Genomic DNA, 21,552 nt, shown 5'->3' with positions numbered 1-21,552 from the left:
GAGGGGGAGAACGAGAGAGAGAGAAGAAATACTAGTGGGACAAACTTAACATTACAAACTATCAGCAGCATATAAGACTGGGATTGACCATTAGAATAGTGGAGGGAGTGCGCCTCGGACAAGACCACTGCTAAGGTTGTTAGTTTGGGTCAGACGGGGCTACAAGGCTATGGGAGGTGCTAGGCTAGTGTCACGTCTGTTGTGTAAAGTAAAAACAAACAAAAACAAACACTAAACAATATCACCACAGTATTCTCCCAACATTCAAAGCAGCTTGCCCATTGGCTGGAAATAGGGAGGGGGAGGGACACAGGTTTAAGAAGACTTAGGAAGGGACAACGGGGAAAGGAGTGGGTTTTGTTTTTTCAATAAATACTTAATAAAAACTTTCAACTCATGACAAAAGCATCTATATATATAATACATGTATATATACATATATGCATGTATGTATATGCACATGTACAGACGTTTTTGTAACGATGTTGGAGTGGAACATTAAGAGCAGGTTGGTGGCACTGTGTTCAGCACCTGCTAGTTCATTGCACTCGGCCGGCAAAGCCGGCGTGAATGCACCATCAGTCTCGCATTACATCACAACAAAACAGTCATCTACATCTTCAGTGGTTATATTCAAGAAGAGGCGGGGTCTCCCCCCCACTGTCCTCCAATCATCATCATCATCATCATCATCATCATCATCATCCTTGTATTGGTCTTTTAAAGTCTCATTTCATTCCCTTGTGTTTCTAAGGCTGATTGGTTGATAAAGTCAGGGAGGGGCGGCACCTCCTCTGGGTTCGGCATACTTCATTGGCTCGTCTTCCTTCAATCACTCCTCTTGTGCTGGATATATTAACTCTGTTTAGCTTAATATTAAGAAATAGAAAAAAAACAATAAAACAAAAACAAAAAAGGAGTCCAGAGTGTTTTTCGTTAATTACAAAGAGTCTCTTGCTCAAGTTTTTAGGGACAGTTTAGCTTTTGGTTGGGCAAGGAAGGGCATTGGTTGGTTGGTTGGTTGGTTGGCAACAAAGTGGCTTTTAGTCCATCCTCTCCACCTTGCCCAGGACCTTGCCCTCATACATGGGCAACACGGTGGCATCCTCCCACACCTCTTCAAACACGGCACCACACTCAAACTCATCGCTGGCTTTCTTGAAGTAGTACCTGAGGAGGAAAAACAACGAGAGAGGTCTGTGATTAGAAAACGTTGAGCGTAGGTGTACGTGAAAAAAAAGAAAAAAGAACCAGAAATTGAACTCAAACAAAAACTGACAAGAGTGGCAGCAGGAGTGCATCTGATACATTTCATCATGTTTTAAACCGCTTTGAGGCACCTACACGACTACTTCCATATACAGGCTCGCGCACAACTCCCTTTAGTCCAAATCAAACACAAACACACACACTCTGAGAGCCAGAAATGGATCCTGCTCAAAACAACTTAGTCATAGCCTTCAATGCCATCCCTGCACACTTCAAAGGCAGAGCCTGACTCCACATCACACCGCTGCACAAACAGAGCTGAACCCTCCGTTTAAACACTCCCTGTGATAATTCAAGCTGCTAGAAACAGCCTGTTTGTGTGTGTGTTCATCCATGTGTGCTCGTCTCCTCATCCACTTGTTCATCTTTGACTGCTGGCCATTCTACAGATGCCTATCTGTCCTGCAAGGTCTTATTAAAGTTGAAGGGTTAATTAGAGGCTGTCTTAAGGCCCCCCTCAGTAGTGCCCCCTCCCGCTCCGTGTCTCCATGGCTTCTAATTGGGCTGGCTGTCAAATGAAGGGCCTTTCTGTCACACAGGTTGACATTTCAGGTGCCTGAGAGTCTGCCTGCAACTGCAAGAGCACACTCCGTTGCTTGCACATAAACACTAACATGTCCTATGTTTCTCTCCTACACACACTCGTCATCACAGACACACACACACTTTGGGCAGCTTTCCGATCACCAGCGGAGAACAGAGGAATAAAGAGGGAACAGGAAGGGAAGAAAGCAGGGGGAAGCGGAGTGCAGGCCTTCCCTGGCCCACTGAGTGGGTGTGATAGGTTGGACGTGGGCCGAGCCTGAGGGGCTTTATTCGGGGAGGGGGGAGGGTGGCGACCGCTCAGACGGTCTCCTGGAGGTCACAGGTCACCTAGCTAGCCCACTCTTCTTCTTCTCTCAAGCAGAGATAACTCCCAGGGTTAGCTTGGTCCCAGTGACTGTGAAGTCTCCTGGAGCTCCTAATGATTTCTCCTCTCTACTTTAAACCCAGCAAAAGATCAGCAGGAGGGGATTTAATGATAAGCTTTGTAATGGAAAAATGCCTCATTTTGCCCATGTGTGTTGGTGTTCAGAATACAAAAAAAAGCTCTCTGTTTTATGAGCAATCGCACAGCTTAGAGTCATTCAAACAACACATGTGAGGAGGGGCGTCCTAAAACATACACATACAATTTTATTTTCCTTGTTGATTGTAATTACACAAAAATGAAGGGAAGTTGCATTAGAGCAGCTACAAGACTTTCTACTCATGTTTGCAGCGATGTGACAGAGAACTGATGGCTTTATTTACTCTTATGGCATTTCAGCAAAGTATTTCTGTGTTCTCTGAGCTTTGCTGGGCAGGATTTTGCCTTTTCATCTTCATTAGTAAAAAGCAAATAAATGCATTATGCATCTCAAATTAATTGGCTGAATTTTTTTTCCAGGAGAAAATGCTACATTTTCACTCACAAATAGTTCAAAGTCATCACTTTGTTTCAGAGAGTGAGACAGAGAGAGACAGAAGGAGTCTTTCCATTGGAACATGTTTTATGTGGCAGGATTTTTCTCTCTTCGCAACATCTGGCACCAATATCGTCTGGCAGAGCTGCGGCATACTGTTCTCCACTGTACCGCTGCCATCTCCAAATTAACCAACTCCACACATTCTGCTGCCATTGAAGCCAGACGCTTCATCCCCACCTCCCCCTCCTCTTTCGCGCGCTGAAGAGTTATGGGATAGCAGGGGTGCAATGACTTGTTTGCAGGCCTTCTTCTCTCTTGCCTAACAAGCAGATGTGGCTGTAACCTAATGTTGATGTCATGGGCATGCAGGCTTTGTGTCTTTTCATCAAAATAAAACCTATGCAGAACTGGAACAGTTACATGATAAAGCTAGCTTAGACTTCCTGAGTTCAATGTCTTCAGACTGACTGGCCATTATATTTTAAATTACTTATATGCGTTCTTACATTCTTTAGGAATTCCCCCTCATCATTGACAGGAGGCAATTTTGCTGTGTTAACTCCTATCAGTCATTAACAGAAGAAGGTGCTTGCAGCGTTTGATTTTAATGTCTGATGCAATAGTGTGGAGGAGGAATTTGAAGGCCTCGCAATGGTCTTTGTGCACAAAATAAAATGTCCCAGGCTTCAAAGCCATATTTATTAAGGCTGCCTTACCATGGAAATCAGTACCAGATGTGAGAAAAAATTCACTCCAGAACCCCCCTCCTCTTCCCTCTCTCTGTAAGCCCTGAATACAGTGGATCAGCCCATTTTTTTTTCAACTACTGAGCTCTAGTATTTCACACTCCCACTCACCAGACAAGCATATACAAGTCCAATAACAAATGCACGTACATACATACAACACAACCAACCCTGCTACAGTACCAACTCTTTCCAAACAGCTGTGAATAAACATCAATCCAAGTACGTGCTAGTGTACTGTGATCTGTGTGCTGTCGTCAGTGGTTCATATTTACCGGTAGTTGCCTTTCTTGCTAAGCTGTTCCTTGAAGTGTCCCAGGGTGAGGCAGTGGGTTTTCATCATACTGCGATAAGGAATCTCCTCACCACAGAAGAAGTAGGTGACCACAAGCTCCTTTGACCTGAAAATGCAAAAATGAAAACTGCTTTTAAACAACTGCACAGAGGAGAGGGAGTCTGATTGTTGAATGTGGACAAAGAATCTTTGGAGTATTATTAATTAAGGATGCCAACAGACAGCTGGCTCGCCGAGGGTCAACCAATTAAAACTAAAAGAGGCCTCTCAGTCAGGTGGCTGTAGCTTAACATCAAACACTCCAACCCATTCAACAACAAATGTATGAAGGGGGCAGATAAATGTGAGTTACCAGGGGCTACTTAACACATCTTTGTTGGATTCCAGTGGTGAGTGTGTGTGTTGGGAGACGGGTGGGTAGTTAGGATTCGGTATTAAAGCATGTTTAATCTTAAATGATTAAAAGGCGAGAGAAGAGGAGTTCAAAGACATAGCTATGCTGACTCACAACATCTCTCTTTGAAGGGAAGAGCGAGAAACTCTGAGGAAGAGGGTGAAAACACAAGCTTGGAAAGAGAGGGAACGCTCAAAAAAGCGTTTAAGTGGAAGAAGGCTGCAGAAAGCTAGAAAGCAACTGAGAAGAATTCTAAAAAATTGAGCTATAGAAACAAAGAAAAAGAAAAACGTAAAACGAGAGACACATACTCGTCTGTTTGGAGTCCAGAGCTGGCTTGAGGGCTGCCTCCGGTGGGAAAGGCAGCTGCTGGATGGCTCCTGTCTCTCTGAAGGCTGCTGGCTACTGTTGACTGCCTGTCAAAATCACAGAGATCAATGACTAATTAATACTCACATAAATATGAAGAGAAACCACTGGACATCATTTTCAGTGTGTTCTAATGTGGTCAATCAAATGTGGAAGATAGAGAATATGTATGATTGCCAGTTTTGGTTTTAAATGTAAAGCTGAATGTATGTCCTATATTGCCTACCTCTGTTTTGGTGGCTTGGACACCTCTTCTAGTCGGCGACAGGCCTCCTCTAGCTGTGCCAGGGTGTTGGGCGGGGGCAGGGGTGGCATGGCCGGGTCCTGGATGAATGGATGGCCTGGGTGGTGGCCGCGGAGGTGAGCCCCACTGCCGATGCCACCTCCACCCCAAGAGGAGTGCGTCCGACTTGTCAGAGTCTTGGCATCAAGGGGGTTGGACTTCTTTAGACCTTGAGTGCTGTAAGGATAAAAAGGGTCAATATATAACATGAGCTGGTAACTCAAAACACTAGTGATTCTTGGTAAAGATAAGCTTGCGGGAATTCCTGACAGACACTCACCTGTGTGGCTTGTGCTTGCCTTGCCTCTCACTTTCGAGGATCCATTGCCAAACATTCTGAGAGCGGTCGGTGGCATCTAGGGGAAGGCGCGGTGAAGAAACGCCCTCATCGGTGGCCTTGACTGACCGCCTTGACAAAGTGCTGCAGCGACTGGAGAAAAAGAACAGGCAGGTTGAGATCAGAGACAGAGCAGCTTTACCACTGTGAAAATTGAAGAAATAAGGTACTAAGGGCACAACTCAGAGGTTACACTCACGCAGGGGTGAAGTCGGAATAATTGGCGCCCCCTGGAGGGCAGAGGCACTGCACGCGCTGAGCCGCCTCAGCCTCAATCTGCTCCTTGGTCTTGGGCCCAGCGTGGTGATGGTGGATGTAGTGGTGGTGGATGTGCTTTGTGGACTGCCTGCCTGTCATCAGAGCCTTGGTGGCTCCAGGATAAGCACCAAAGAAGGGCCCGTGGCCAGAGGACAGCGTTGCAACAGTCCGATCAGGGGAGCTTGAACGTGGTGAGTGACGAGCCACACCTGGTGACTGGCAGCCAGGTGTCTTCAAGACACGGGATAGGTGCTCATCTAGGATAGCCTGAGGGTCTTCCTCACATTGGCTGCCAGATGGGAGCAGAGGGTGATGGAGGGAGGTGCTGCTGGCGAGGTCGCTGCTCTCCTCCCTTTCCTCCTCCTTGACAGGCAAAGGAAAAAAAGTTAAGGCAATTGACAAAACATTCATATACAGTCACATGTGGGAAAGGCAGCAAAAGGAGGAATTTATGTCTCAACTTACACCAACTTATATCTATCGTCCTCTGAAGTCAGTGAGAGCAAACGCCTGGATAACTTGATTTGAGTTTCCTTTTTGCGGCACTGTTATCTTCGCTAACAGGCTTTGGGTGCGCTTCATCTATAATGCAGAGTGTGCCTGTGCTTCACAAAGAGACTGGCACTACACATACTCAGCAAACGTGCCACTGGAGAGTAGCTAAGTGCTAACTATTTGAAGGAACTTCAAGTGTGCCTAGAAACATAAGTTTGAAAGTTCCTCCAGATGAAGTAGTGTAGGACGGAGAGGAAAAGGAAAGTAGTAGCTAAACCAAGACAGACTTTCAAATCCCTTGGTCTTTTCCCTGTTCTTCGACATGCTAAAACTGGCATAAAGGCTTTTGTAGTGCAATATGGAGCCATCGTCTCAAGTTAACTTGGATACAAGTTAGAATTTCTCAGTGGGAGCCATGCTTAATGTTGGTAGAAATGTCAGATTGTTTCAAACAGGTTTATGTGAATCCGTACCTCCTGGATCTGCTGCAGTCTCTCCTCCAATGAACTCATGGTGTCCTGCTCTCGCTTTAGCTTCTCCAGCCGGGCGATGAGCTGGGCAGCAAAGGCTGAAGGCTCAACGGGGGTCATCTCCTTAGGCAGCCGGTGTGTCCTCTGCAGGGTAAACAACACAAGGAGAAGGACACTTTAGTGTGTGTGCGAGTGTAACTGTGTAGTGTTTCTGACGGATGCAATATGTTGCATTAATCCACTGCCCTTGCCCTAATCCTATCTTGTTCCAAAAAGCCTGCTACTATTCCAAAAGGCCTAATCCAGATGCCCTTGCCCTCGAGCTAACCTGAACCTTCTCCGCCGCCCATCCCTACCCAGATCTTCTCATGCCCAGTGCCCTTGGCAGTGCCAGGCTGCTGGGCGAGGTGGAGAGACGGGGGTAGTGATGGCGGGGTAGCAGTTGGTCTCGCTCGGAGGGGAGGCCCCCTGCCTGCACCCTCTGTAGCCCGACCAAGCCATCAGCTAGGCAGCCTCTGAAGTCAGCACACTTCAAAGGGCCCTTGTCAAACATCAAACGCACACTAGGGGTGGGAGGGACACGCAGCTTTAAATCTCCGAATAAAAGCCAGATATCGACAGAGAAGAGAGAGTGAGGAGAGGAGAGGGGAGGAAAAAAGGGAGAGGGGGACAAAATTAACAGCATGAAAAAAGAGGAAGAGGATTGTGATGTGCGTTAGTGAAGTGGCAATGGTGGCAGAAAGAGAGCGAGACAGAGAAGGAGGGAAAAGAGGGAGGGAGAGGATAGAGGAGTCAAATACTGGGAAGATCTGAGGGGAAGTAGTAATTTATTTCCCGGCTGCATGCAGGGCAGCTCAGAGGTACTCTAGTCACATTATCCTCCTTTTTCTTTAACTATATGCACCGGCTTCTCTCTCTCCCTTTCTTACTTTTTTGTTATTTGGCACACTGGCTTTCTTGATTTTGACTCTTTTTTTGTTGTTCCTCTCATCTCTTTGTAGACACGATGAAGGGAGGAAGAAGAAAGGCAAGCAGAGCTGCTGGCAAAGGAGCGCCAGCCCTGCACGGGGCCCCCGCTGCCTGGGGCTGGTGCATCATGGGAGACAGAGCCATCTCCAAATCAGGAGGGAGACATTAAAGGAGTGCAAGTGGGAAAGGAAAAGAGAGAGAGAGAGATTGAGAGAGAGAAAAGACAGAGAGGAAGAGAGAAAAAAGGGGGAACAGACAACACTGTGAAACGCATGCACAAACACACACACACACAACTCTTCCACATACACATACCCGTGTTTGGATATTGAGACAAAAGAATTTCAAGTTTCTTTTCTTGTCTCAAACAAATCCACCTCCTAACCTGTGTCAATCTGCTCTAACCCACTTCCTTAAACCTTCCCACAACAACTTCAGCAGGTCAACAGAGTCTTGAATTTAAAGCACTTACACTGTATGACCCAAATACTAATGGGACCAGATATCAGGGTGGGAGTAGAGGAAAGTGGAATTGAATAGTGATGTGCCTCCTACTCATCTGCTAGGATGTAGATTTGCTAATCATTTATTCAGTTAGAAGACTAATTTCAAAGTTGAATTTAACCATTACCATTAACACTGTTGTGATGTCTATTACCTATGTTAAAAACACAGCTATCACTGATGCATATAATTTACAGAGCTATGACACACTGTGACATGCTACAGTTACTGAGATGGAATACAAAGATGACAACACAAGTTTATATTTACAGCCCTACTGAAGCTACTGGGAATGGGGAAGAAGGGGGGTTTGAAACAGCGGAAGAAGAAGTGAAGCGGTATGCAAATCCTGCCTTTCATTTACTCCGACTTTTATATGAAAACGAGCGGGGGAATGAAATATAGTATTCTGACACAACATGAGCTCTGAAAAAAATAAAATAAAGCACAACTCCTCAAGGGAATCAGGACCCAGTTGTCTGTCAGTGTGTAAAAGTTTGAGTTTAGCAGATTACAAAAAAGGAAACACTGAGACAGGAAGTAGAACTTAAGGAAGTAGGACTTACAGGAAAGTGGGGTAGCGTTATCTGGCCATTGATCTTGACACTGCGATGCATCTCTCGCTGGAGCTGCTTCTTTGTGCCCAGTTTGTATGGAGGGATTCCATCTCTGTGAAAAACAAAGATATAACACATTCATAAAGGGGACTCATTAAATGTTATAAGCAAATATCCGGTGGTTGTTATTTTTTTTATAATTTACCGCTGCTACTAATCATGCAGGTCACAAAACCTTCACACCAACTGTCGGTGCATTAGCGTCATTAGGCAATCTTTGTGGAGAAGAGCCCTTAGGAGGCAGTTCATTATTGAAGTGACCGACACAACACCACCCAGTAACCACCCACTAGGCACATTATAGCTTAATCAAAAGGCCGGGGAGCCCTTGAAGCCAAGGCAACAAAAACACACATAACAAAACACACCAGGACAATGGGAGAGATATGCTAAACATCCCACTGTGGGCTTCAAAAGAAGAGTCCCACTGATAAGATTACATCAGTCCTTGTCAACTCTGACAGTTGTTTAAAAAGCAGAAGAATTAGCGCTAACCTCAGTAGCTGGTTAGAGTAGGAAACTACAACAGGCTAAAGCAGGCTAGCTAATGCTGCTTAAGTGCTGCTAGCTTTGTAGCTCTGATATATTAATATGAAAATAGAGATGTAGCTAGGAATACCAGAAGTCTCAGGACAATTAAGCATTTATTCTGGGAATCTTATTCTCCATTTTTCATTCTGTGTCTGCTAGCTTTTCCAGTCAGCTGCCACTTAAGCTGGGCCAATTATCTTGGCCGTTTTGGCTGCTCAGAAGTGTCTGACCTAGCCCAAACGCTACTTTTTCTGCTGCCTCTTTGAAATCTCACACTCATGCACATATGCACCCGCTGCCATCTTCGTTTGGCAAGCGCTGTGCTGTGAGCCTCTGATCTCAGCAACATCAAAAGGCTGGTTTGTAAGATAAGGTAATGTTTGAAGTTGGTGCAGCAGCATTCCCCAGCGTCCAAGTAAATCCATAAATAAGATATAAGCAAAAAGAGAAAAAAAATCCCCCCACCCCTTCTTCCACCCCCCCTTCCCAAATCCTCTTCTTCTTGTTCTTTATCTGGGAAATGAGATTCAAATTTGCAGTGTGCCTTTTAACCACTGTAAAAGGACATACTAATCAAATTGTTCCCTCGAATGAGAGAGGAAGAAGCTGCGTTTTTCACTAAAATCAGTTAGAGGTGGAGAGAGATGAGAGCTGGGGACAAGGACAGGCGAGATCTCTGTGTCAAAGACCTTGGTGAGAACTATTAAAAGAATATGACTTTGACACATGACGTGGTTCAACAATCTATTTTTTTTCTTCTTTATTCATCTAAACAAGTTCTGCAAGTCACATTTCAAAGTGACATTGTCAAGAAGAACAGACAATGAAGCCAAGCTGCCAATATCACCCGAGTTGCAGCGAGCTCCTTGTAAGTGAGGCCTACTACCAAAATCAATGCATCACAAACTGTACCCTTGAGACTACGAGCCATCATCCCTCAAGGCGCAGGAAGTAACACAGGAAACTCTTCAAAAGTTAAACTCAACAGCCCAGAGGAACCTGTGCGCTAACAAGCACCCCAAACTTAGCTGCAAAACATCATTCCTACACAAAGCTCGCCAACTTCCCCATCACTATCTATGTTTTTATCAATCCAAACTGTCCCCACCCTGACGAAACGTGACGGCTGGGCGCTTTGTCCTGGTTGGGGAAGAGAAAACAGTCGTGGACGCTTTCATGGTTTCATGGGCCCTTACTTTATGGGGATCTCCTATTCAGTTGTGCAAGTCATTTTCAAAGCAGTCAGCCACCCTCTTATCCCCCTAAGCTCCCCTCACCTAACAATAGGCTGAAAGCGATTCAGTTAAGCCCTTTATACTCCATGCACTTTATTTTCTCACTCCCTTGCACTTCGAGCCTAACCACTCCTGCTATTGGCTCTGGAGGGTGGAGGAGAGGAGCTGTGGAGGGTTGGGTGGGTGGAGGTGATTTTTTGGGGGTGCCCTAGTCTGGCCAGGGGTAGTTCCTCATGCCTCGTCCCAAGGTCTAGAAATGAGTAACCCCTGTGAAAGCCTCACAGACACATGATCTCAGCACGCCGCAGAGGCCAGTGGCAGGAAACCGACCCACCATGTGAGTAAGCCTCCTTTCATTTGGTGCCAACATTTTTCAATGAGTTTGTCTTGAGGCCCGAATGGCCATTTCCCTCCCCCTCTCCTCCAGCTCTTCAAAGGGAAAAAGCGATTAGATAATATGAAAAAAACAAGTCTGTTGTGGCAGAAGGGTGGGTGGGATGGATACATTTCAACTTTGAGGAAAATGAGGCAACGCCCCCACCCACATCAAGACGTTCTAATTTTTTTCTCCCTTCTCTCCAGCCTGTAACACATCAGAATAAACTTCAAAAGGTCTTCAGACATAATGACTTTCCCAGAGTTATCTCCCTGGAGGCCACAGTAACAACTACACATTAATAGAGTTACCTGGAGTCAATCATAGACGATAATTAAAATACATTATGGACCACTATTTCGCAACAGTGCAGTCCCCTGGCCCTGGGAAAAGCTGAGTCTGTTGAACCACAAGGCCAAATATTTTTCTTCACACCCCTGGACTTTTTCCTGGAAAGGTGTTGACTCTGATCCAAGCACGTTTGGATTCTATGGAAACAATAAAATTCACAAAGCTTTGGCCAGGCTCAGCTGAATGGAAATGAGCCTTTTGTTGCTACATTATCTCCAAAGCAAGCTGGGTTGAGATGAAAACTAAAAAACGTTTTGATATCAATAAAAAGTAAAATCACTTACACACTACTGTCCGTCATGGACATGGAATCGTCTGTCGTGGCATCACTGGAGATCTCGCTGTCGTTGGCACTGGTGGCAGGGGCAAAAATGTAGCCAGAGTTGACGAAGTAGGGGCTGGCAGGGTCTCCTCGACGGTGAGACCTGCAAAAGATCCAGGGAAATATTTGCCAAGTTTTAAAGTGATGTCTCTCTTGGTTGTGGTGTGAACTGAAGACAGTGTGATAAGGTATGATAAGTGTATTTGCTCTGTGTTTCCTTCTCTTGTTCATTTTATCAGATTTTAAAAGCAAACGTGACAGCTTGGAGTTTGTTTTGTTGACGTTCTCTGCAGATTTCTGCAATTAGAGTCTCTTTCATGAGACTTTGGGGCCTGAGGAATGTGACAATTAGAAATGAAGGTATTGGTTCTCTTTTTCTAACTCTCTTTCATGTCCATCCTCCCTAACATACAGGAATTGTGTGTTTGGTGGGGTTGAGGGGTGATGGTGGAGTGGATGAAGTGAGCAGCCTAGCTGTGTGTGAATGAACAACAGCATTTCCCTTCGTTTTCTCTCCTCTGCTATCTGTACACCCTTTTGTTTGGCCCAGGCCCATACTCCTGCACTTTTCCACTGTGAAACTCCACTCTCTCTTTCTTTGGAGTGTTTTCTCCTCCATGCTATCCCACTTCTATCTTTCCCTCTCTATATCATCCAGTCTGGGGCCCCTCCTTTACCCACTCTCCCCTGCTTTCCTTTCTAAAGTCTCTCTCTCTGTCTTTCTACTCTCTCCTGCTGTGTTGCATTCCTGTTTCAGTAGTGAAGGGGGTGGACAAGGAAGAGGGAGGGAAGAAGAGGAAGGGGGAACTTGAGCTTTACAGAGGGAGGGAGAGGGAGAGAGGGAAAGGGGGAAGGAGGGCCCCTTTCTTTATGAGAATGCCTTCTGCCGGGAGTGCTGAGAGGAGAACCCCAGCATGACTAAAGCCGTAGGCCCCAAGCACAAACCTGACCTTTGGAAGGTCCACGCAAAGAGTCAGGTATTTAGCACAGCTGGGCTCTCTGCCCCCCTCTCTTTCTCCATCTCTTTCTTTCTTTCATGATCCCCCCCTTCCTGTCTTTCCCCCTTCCCCTCCTCTTGTCTCTCCCTGTCTCCTTCCAAAGCATGCTTAGTCTCTGTCAGACAGATTTTTTTTTTTCAAAAAGGAGAGATAAAAGTGCTGGATAGAAAAGAAAGAGGAAGGAAAACACTGAGACACACACAAAATCTATTGCAAAGTGGGATCAGTGGTTGAAGCTGCGGAACTGAGCTGAGGATGTTTTGTTGTTGTGTTTTTCTATCACTTTGGAGTTGAGTATTGGAGGTTTCTCAAAAAGAGGGGAAAAAAGGAATCTGTGCACTGGCAAAATTAGTTCCACATGTTTGAGATGGAAATTGGTTGACCTAAAGAGATGGTGAGGGGCAGGGGGAAAGGGGGAGAATGCGAGTGACGGAAGGGAGAAAATGGGGCTCTCTCCCTCCCGCTTTTCTTTGAAAAGAAAAACAAGAATGCAGGGGATCACACCAGGAAACCAGGAGATGCCCACATGTCAACAAACCCCGTGCGTATTGGTTCCTGAATCAACATGGCCACTTTCGAGCAAATGAGTAACTGTGCTATGATGTTATCCGACATCTGCTCACATGAAGGATAAAATCCTCAAGGGAGTGTTTAAGTTGAGTTATTAGACTTAATCAATTAGTTTTATACACTGTTATTAAAAAGGAGACAAATTTTAATTTCTAGTCGTACTAAATGTTTAGTTAACTTGACAGGGAAAGTATGGATTATCTATAAATTACACTTTTCCTTCCAAACCAAACTATCAAGATATTGACAAACCTCAAAGTAACAATTGTGTCCAGATGTGAGGACAAAGTAGTTGAGTGAAAAACTTTTGAAGTGCCCTTTGATGCAGGCTCATGCATAAAATCCAGTTTTTGAAAATGTTCCTGGCTTGAAAAGATTTCAGCTGTTGGACAATGTGTGGGACGAGCTCTTAAGATAAAAGCCCAAATGCTTTCCACAAACAGTTCTGCTTTCATCTCTGACCAAGAGAACAATATCGCTGCTTGGCATAAGACTGACTGCACAAGTTCTTTTAACTCTGTATTAGCATTTCTTTGGGTTAGAGAGATTTTGCAACAGCATACAGTTACTATATGGCTTAGTGAGCAGAAAAAAAGAAAATCTAGCAGAACTTTACAATAGCATCATAGTGTTTCATGTCGCTGTAACAGTCATGAGGCTTGGTGTCTGAATTTGTGCCTGAACCGGAGGAAGGGTTTCAAAGCACAGGAAACTTGAGCAAGCCAGCAGAGGGCTGCCTGCAAGACACCATTTACTTAAAAGGAAGGCTCAGATCCATTGATGTTTTGTACCCACCCCGCCCCTCCACCCCTCCAACCCCTTGACTAACTGCAAGGCAGGAGGGCACAAATATACAGGCATGTTCCTTTGAGACCCTTTGATCAAGTGCCTTTATCTCTCTCTCAGGCATTTGTGAAATAACTGCCAACTGCCACATATTCACTGTAGTTTATCTAATGAAGGAATACTGATCACGAGGAGAATGAGCTATACTGAAACATCAACATGCACTACAATATAATAACACAGGCATGCCTGCTCTAGGTGAGCGCTGCTCTTACCTGCAAGTATTCTCCAGCACTTCAGCTGCTGTCCGGATGGTAGCAGTAGCCCTCAGGGTTTTCGCAGACAGTCCAACCACAGACCCTAACGTTTTTGCCTTCAGGTCATTACAACTCCACTCCTCTTCCTCCATGAGAGGAGGAAGGTATCCACACATCAGCTTGAGGCTGCCGAGACTGCCGTGGTTCATGTACGCTGCGTTCTCGCAGCCGGTGCGCACATATTCGAGGTATATGTCAGAGGTCAAAAACATCTGGTATGCATTCTCTTCCATGTTGGACTGAATTTCTGTCTGTGCCTGGTCAAACATGGCAGAATCTATCTGTTGTTTCTTAATACTATCCCTTATGAAGGTCTTGGTGGCGGGTTTCAGCTGCTTGGCGACAATGCTGTTGTTCTCGATGTACCGCTTGAAAATAACTTTGGCAACTCGCAAAGTTTTGGTATCCTTTAAGTCCATTTGCCTGAAGCCGTTGCAGGCGAACCAAAAGTCCAAAGTGTCCACGCAATTCTCCCGCTCCAAAAAGGTCCTGAAGAGGTGAGCGCCGTCTTGGTCGCCCAGGAGAAAATGCAGAGACTTTGTCCACCGGACTAGGGGCGAGTCCGGGGACGCGCTGCCCTCTGGCTCGCCGAGACCATCCTCGTTCCTCCGCGGTGTGGAGCCGGGAGGCGCGGCGGCGGCGGGGGTATCTTTAACCTTGCTCTGGGCTCTCATTTTGGCAGATCTGCTTGGGTTGTAGCATGACGCCTCTCCCTCCTCCCCCGGTACCGGAGGACGAGGAGCATCTTCTCGGAAGCTACTGCTGATGTGCTCCGTAAGCGCCCTGCTCATGGCTCCAGCTCCGGTTGCCGTGTGAGAGTGCCGTCGTGCCTCCACTGAGCTCCAGCCTAATCCTCCTCACTCTCTAAAAGCAGCGGGGGAGCTTCTCAGCTCCTCTTCACTCTGAAACACAAAGTATTGATCTAATCAAAGCCAGATCCTGCTGAACTTCAAAGAAAGACATCAAGTAAACAGTCCCTTTCAAAAAAACCCTCGCCGGGTTCACAGAGAAAAGGAAATATGAAAGGCTTTTTTTCGTTTCATTTATCTATTTATAATCTAAATGAGAGATCAACTGCAGCCTACATTCTCTACGTGTATTGATCTGTCACATCAAAAAACATTTTACAAGAATAATCATCTCACACAGCCCTCACTCCTCACCAAAACCGTATTCTCACAACTGTGGCTTACACGTGTTTTCCTAACGAGTCCATGTCACAGGCTTCAACTCCAATTAATTCCCAATCTGTTTCGGACGACCGTACCCTACCCCTGTCTGCATCACACACATACACACACAGACTCGTTTCCACTCGGAGCTCACACTTGTCCTCACCATCCCAGAAATATACAGACGACTGGAAATGCATCTGATCTGCACTACAATGACCTTAAACGTCGTAATGTACGAGGGGTAAAAAGCCCCGCGGGAAAAGCCAGTCGCTCATGCGTAAATGTAAGCGATCAATCTCCTTAATATCTGCCCAAGCAGGCTATTACAGCACATTATTAAAGCCACAGCCCCGGCAACGTGTCTGAACTACCAACACGACAGAAAAAGACTTGATGTGTTTGGAGTCAAACCTCAGTCTGAAGCTGAGTGATCTGATCGGAGTCTCAGCGCCAAATCTAAAGCGACTTGTTACATTAAACGATAAACTGAGTGGCTGGCTCTCACAAATGATTCACGATCATTCACACAGTCTCAACAGGCAGTGAAACACTACATCATAACATGACCGATTCTAAAATCCAAAAGGATGAGGGCTGAAGAAACGTGCGTAAAAACATACCATCGCAGAGCAGATCCAACCCGAGTGAAGCCCGTTAAAAAAGTTGAACAATTACTCCATTTACAGTAGAGCCTAATACAGTCCAAAACTCTCCAGAGATAGTAATCCAGCACCCAAAAAAGCGACGATGGACAATTAAAAGCCTGTGCCGTGCCACATGTGTCCTATCTCGCTGCGAAAACAAGCGCTGTAGTTTGCTGTACCCTGTCCCATTCAACAACTGACCTCAGAGTAGGCAGGCTCAGTCCCTATGTAGATCACTAGGGGTGTCAAAATCTGGAGGAGGTAAAAGGGGAGGTGGAGGGGGGGTCTGATTGAAGAATACATCCCACTTTTCCCAGCTAGAAGACGCACCACCCGACAAATATTCGGTTTTCTTTTTTATCTGGGCTACACATTCATACGCGCGCGCACGCAAACACACACACACACACACACACACACACACACACACACACATAAGCTTCTTATCTATCTCACCGTATTTCTCGCCCACAAACAAGAAACATAGCCCGCATTTCTCAACTTCAAAGCTCAGCAGCAGCACATCAAAGCGGCCAAGAGAGGGGGCCTGTGGAACAGCTTTCCTACAACTTACCATCCATGTACCCGAGTAGCCTCCCTTTTTTGAAAAACGTTAAAGTAAAGTAGTCCAACAACAGGCTGCGCCTACAACCGCACTGCTCTCTGTCCTGTAATGTCCTATCACACTGGACAATTTTTAACGCAGCCGCGGATAAAAGAGAGGAGCGTTTTTCCTCTCGACTTTTCCTCCCCAGGTAGTGTTTCAAGGAGTCATGGCAGGCGGTAGAAATCCTCCGGGCTGTTTCTACACCAACTGGGCTGAAGGTTTAACTGCGGACTTCAAAGTAAGGAACCGCTGGCCTGGTCCCGGAAGATACATAAAAAACACAGCGTCTCATCTTCGCAACAACCAATGAAATAAAACAAAATAAAACGAGCCGCGATGAAGACAAATGAATAGAAACAGCCACAAGTCACGGCACACCTCCCGCTCAACGCCTCCCCGTTAGAAAACCCGTGCGTTTAGACGTCCATCGACGTTTAATGAACTTTTCTAGACACGGGAAGGATTTACACGTATGCCAGGACCTTATCAAAGACAAGCAATCTAGAGCCAACTCCCCGAGGCTCTGGAGCGTCACAAGTAAGTGATGTACCGCGCCAATAGCGTTATTCTCCCAGTCCGTCTGTTACTACACAAAGTTTCAACAGACACACAAAGCGAACAAAAGCGATACTATTGTTGCCCGTGGCCTCTTCAAGTGACAGGAGCGACCATAGTGTGCTCACCTAGCTGGGGAGCAGCCACGTGACAGGGTTTTACAGTCATTTTACATTTCATCACTGAATTAGTATATATTTCTCTCCTGTTGTACATTTTTTCTATGTTGGTATATAATGTATAGGGAGTTTGGGCACATTATCCTTGTGTAATTCTAGTAACATTCCCTCTTAAATACAGAATTACCAGATCGAGGGGAGTGACATTAAAGCGTTTGTGGTTAAATATGATTTTTAACAATGTCCATAACTATTTAAAACATATTCTTCAAGTTACAGCCCTGATTTGATAATCCTATAGAGTGTAACTGTCATATAATTTACATATTAGTCACAGGCTTTTAGCCACAAAGATGTCAACCTAACACACTTGCCAGTTCCACATTCAGGGAAAATGGCACAGCATGACATTTTGATTGAAATTGGACAGAGAGCAAAGGCAGGAGCTGTTCTCTAGTCTTTTAATTCACATGACTCTCCTAATGTCATTGTGACAGAATCTTAAAGAGTGGGTTAGACAGTGATCCAATCCCATGGTACTTCAAAGGCTATATTGTCCCTTTGATGTTGAAAATCAACTTTAAAGGAGAATATAATTATATAAGTCAGAGGATTCAAATTCACAAAACTCTCATGATGGTACAGGACAAGGGAACTAATGAAATCCAACTTCTCTGAGGTCCCCGAGTGATGATTAATTCATGTCGAGTTATAGATAAATAAGCCCGCTGTGCGTCAGCTCCCATGTGGATTGTGTCAGCATTTTTGTCCATTTGTCCAAATCTTTACACCCGACACATGGTTCAGGGTGACATGTTATCATATCCAGCACTGATTGGCTGTTGTTTGCTGATTAAGAATATTGAGTGACCATAGATCTTTATTGTTTTCAGTGTAGATGCTGAATACTTCCTCACAGTATCCTGCAGCCTTTCCAATGTGCATTTCAGTTCTGACACATGCTGCTGAGTAATCTTAACACAATCTCGCTTTCTTACAAATGTGTGCAATAGCGAGCCTTTCTTGTTTTCTTGGTAAAGCAGAGGAGTCCAGTTGATTACATTGACATCCCGCCAACCACTTCCTGCACGCTGCGAGCTTGTCTGGTGATTGAGTCCAGCTTATTTCAAATGTAATCTTTTGAAAAATGTTCACTGCAAGGTGTTATCACAAAGCCGTATGATAGCAGACAGTACGGTCTCTTTCTCCGTCCGTCTGTCTCTGTTTGTGTGCACATGTGTGTGTGACAGTGTGAATATGAAGAGGTCATTCATAGCCGCTGTTTATAGTAGAGGGCTCTGCAAAACAAACATTTCTGCCATAAATCCAAACAATCCAGCACCCAAAATGCACAAAAAGCTTCCAACGCTTCGCAAAGGGAAGTGCCCGCTGTCTGCGAGATGGAACACGAAGTCACAAAATGGGTCAGCAGTGTTGGCACTGTGATGTTCAAGGGGCACTTGGCTGATCAGCGAGGCCCAAATTAAAGCCATGAAATATGTAGCCATACTGTTATCTGTGCGCTAACTTCTTTAAAGTCCCCTTTGAAAAAGGAATTGAGATATAGAGGGGTTATAAAATGTAATTTTTGAAGTGCAGGACAATCTTAAAAGTGGGATATTCACATTTGGGATAAGATGTTATCGTCACTCTAATTAAATTAGGCCGCACATATCACGGCAAAAGAAAAAGTCCGACAGACGGTCTAATTTTTGCTGACAGGCGCGCTTTGCTCAGTCTGCTTTTAATGACATGTAAAGTTCAGACCATTCAACTACTCAGGATGTCTTTTAATGCATTTCTACAAACAAAACCAAAGATACAACAAAAAAATACAAGTTGCTGACTTTTTAAATTCATTTGGGAAGTCACGAGACGCTAAACCCACGAGACCACACCTGTTGACCCTTGAATGCCCACTCTTGTGTTTAGCAGCGACAAAGGAGAGAGGGTGCTGTAAAGTAGCCACAAGAAGCCCCTTTTTGATGTTGACCCTGCCCTGACCCCTTTGTTGGGGCCCTAACCATTTCACAGGAAGATCCAAACGCTTTAAAAGCACAATACAGGACGAGAGTGCCGCCACTGACTTGCTATGAGGCCCCAATAAAACGGGGTGACCTGGAGGCTAATTGAGAGCTCTTGGTTGGGAAGAAATTAAAGGCATCTGGTGTATCACCAAAGATTGGAAATGAAGCTGCTCTTTAATTAGAGAACTGCATTTAAGGCACAGAGAAAGTATGGATTTCACTGCTGTCTGTACAGGTGTCACGTCAGAATACATGGAAGCAGACAGACGACTGATGACGATGATGATTTAATTATACATGTGTCTAGAAATGGTTTGTTGAAAACTATTTCTTTCTTTCTTTCTTTCTTTCTTGCTTTCTTTCTTTCTTTCTTTCTTTCTTTCTTTCTTTTTCCGTACTGTACTGCAGAAGTCTTTGATGGTGTATCATTAGTTGCATCAGTCAAACAGTAGGCCTGTGTTCTCCCTTTTTGTCGCTTTTTCATGAGAACTTTTGGATTTGCATCATATCGCAGCCCACAGTATATGCTCCCACAATGTGAACAATAAATTCCGTACAAACCATCTTATCGCCCGTCGCTCCGCTCAAATCCTAGACTTGTTCTAAAATAGCAACAGAAAACAGAGGAGAGGGTGGCTAATTGCAAATAACCCAATATTTTGGAGTTCAAAGGCTGTGGTGGGTTTGAGTGATAATTTTGGCTGAAGCCTCACCATAAACACTAATAAAATTAAGTGCGTCGGAGGGAGGAGGGGGCGTGGCCAGGCGTCCCTTTGAACAGACCCTGTGATCAGTTCCCCCTCTCAATTAGCGTATTGTCCACTTGTCCTTTCAGCTGGGAGGGAGGGGGCAGTCTCCCCCCTAGCTTCCCTTTGAAGTGATTATCCCTTTATCTCAAGCCTGAGCGAGGAATATCTTGGGGGACAATGGCAAATTAAAGCCCATATGGAGAGAAGCGTGAATGTCTGTTTGTAGGCTCAGAGAGAAATAGAAAAAAAAAAGAGGAATGATAGAGAAATAAATAGAGTGGGGAAAGAGAGAGAGAGAGAGAGAGAGAGAGAGAAAGAAAAAGAGGGGCAAATAGCATCATTCTGTTTGCATGAGCTGAAGGGTGAGTGGTAGATGTCAACACTCATCCAAAAAAGTAATTTAGGGCTCGTGCCTGAGTTGACACTTGTAGCAGAGTGACTTTAGAAGAGCTAAAGGAAAGAAGAAGAGGGGGGTATCTGTCATGACAGATGGAGAAAGACGGAGAGGGAGGAATGGAGAGATAGAAGGATGAGCATTGAGACGAGAGAGGAGTGCAGTTGTCAGCAGAATCAGATGGCGGTCAGGCAGACAGGCTTGAAGAAGATACAATTAAAGTGTGGAGTTAAGACGGGCTTTGAAGTTGGACATGGTGCATAACACCCTTAAAGTTTGAGAAGCCAGCCATTCATCCGCTTGTTATGGCTTGTTAAGACCATTCCTTTTAAAAGGCCCAATTTGAGAAAATAAGAACTTTAATTTCAACTTCGGGAAAAGTCTAAAAAAAAAAATTAAAAAAATCAAAGAGTGGCAACAATCAGGTGAGGTTTCCAACAAGGTTAAAAACAACTGAATGGTTTATCTTTTGGAACTTTAAGTGAGGGATTTGCTAAAGTAGGTGTGGGGGTGCATGTGATCACTGAGGATGAATAATTACTTTCTCTTCCCACTCTCCCTCTTTTTTCTTACAATCCTGTTTTTCGGTGGCTTAAAAGTTTAATAATGTATAGAAACAATGTCTGTGATGCTTAGCCTAATCCGTTTGGGCTTGGCAAACCTTTGTGGTAACCGAAACCCTATCTGATGTGAGCAAATGTTTGCCAACCCAGCATGTACAGACGGACAGTCTGTCCTCCCTCTGTACAGCTGAAAGATAATAAAAAAACAACTTTCTGCACATTACGCCAACAAGAACAATAGAAATCTTTATTTCGTTAATTACATCTAAAGTGTAATGACTATTTTTTTTAGCACCATACATAATCTAATATTCACTGTCCTCCTGCAATGAATGCTCTGTATCACTGTGTCAATCGTTCCTGCAGTAATTCCATTAAAACAATTCCTTGTGTATTAATTATGTTTGTTAGTGCATCATGCTCAACAAATCAACTGATTCTTCTTCTGATTATGAAAGCGAGAGAAATGTGTGAGTGTTCACTTTGAGCTCAGTTAGCCATCCTTAATGAGCATCAGACAAATGATGTAGAAAAATGCTTGATATAAAGAATCAGTCAGGCCTATTAGAAGCTGAACAAAACTTGTGACAGACCAGCACTTGTTTTAACTGAGACTCAGCCTGACAGCAAATCCATGCTCTGATAAGGCGAATAATGAAATGGACCTATTGACCGAACGATCAAATGTTCCCCTGCTTGACGCCTGGACAAGACAGCAGCAAGAGACAACAGTGAAACCATAAAACCAACAGACGTGACAGTGACTCACTGTTTAATTT

At 44.8% G+C, this 21,552-nt stretch overlaps 1 protein-coding gene across 1 annotated transcript; it reads right to left on the bottom strand.

Annotated features, from left to right (window-relative positions):
- Positions 1-435: 435 nt before the first annotated feature.
- On the bottom strand, positions 436-16,522 carry LOC140996189 (axin-2-like). The gene is made up of 11 exons (XM_073466502.1): positions 16,334-16,522; positions 13,899-14,842; positions 11,232-11,372; positions 8,404-8,506; positions 6,368-6,508; positions 5,341-5,762; positions 5,085-5,234; positions 4,748-4,981; positions 4,464-4,568; positions 3,739-3,864; positions 436-1,170 (listed from the first exon to the last, which is right to left on the bottom strand). The coding sequence occupies exons 2-11, from the start codon at positions 14,729-14,731 to the stop codon at positions 1,044-1,046; spliced, it is 2,382 nt and encodes a 793-aa protein (XP_073322603.1). The 5' UTR covers positions 14,732-14,842; positions 16,334-16,522; the 3' UTR covers positions 436-1,043.
- Between the last annotated feature and the right edge of the window lie 5,030 nt (positions 16,523-21,552).

The sequence above is a fragment of the Pagrus major genome, chromosome 1, assembly GCF_040436345.1.
Source record: "Pagrus major chromosome 1, Pma_NU_1.0".
Taxonomy (NCBI): domain Eukaryota; kingdom Metazoa; phylum Chordata; class Actinopteri; order Spariformes; family Sparidae; genus Pagrus; species Pagrus major.
This window is presented reverse-complemented; position numbering and strand designations above follow the sequence as displayed.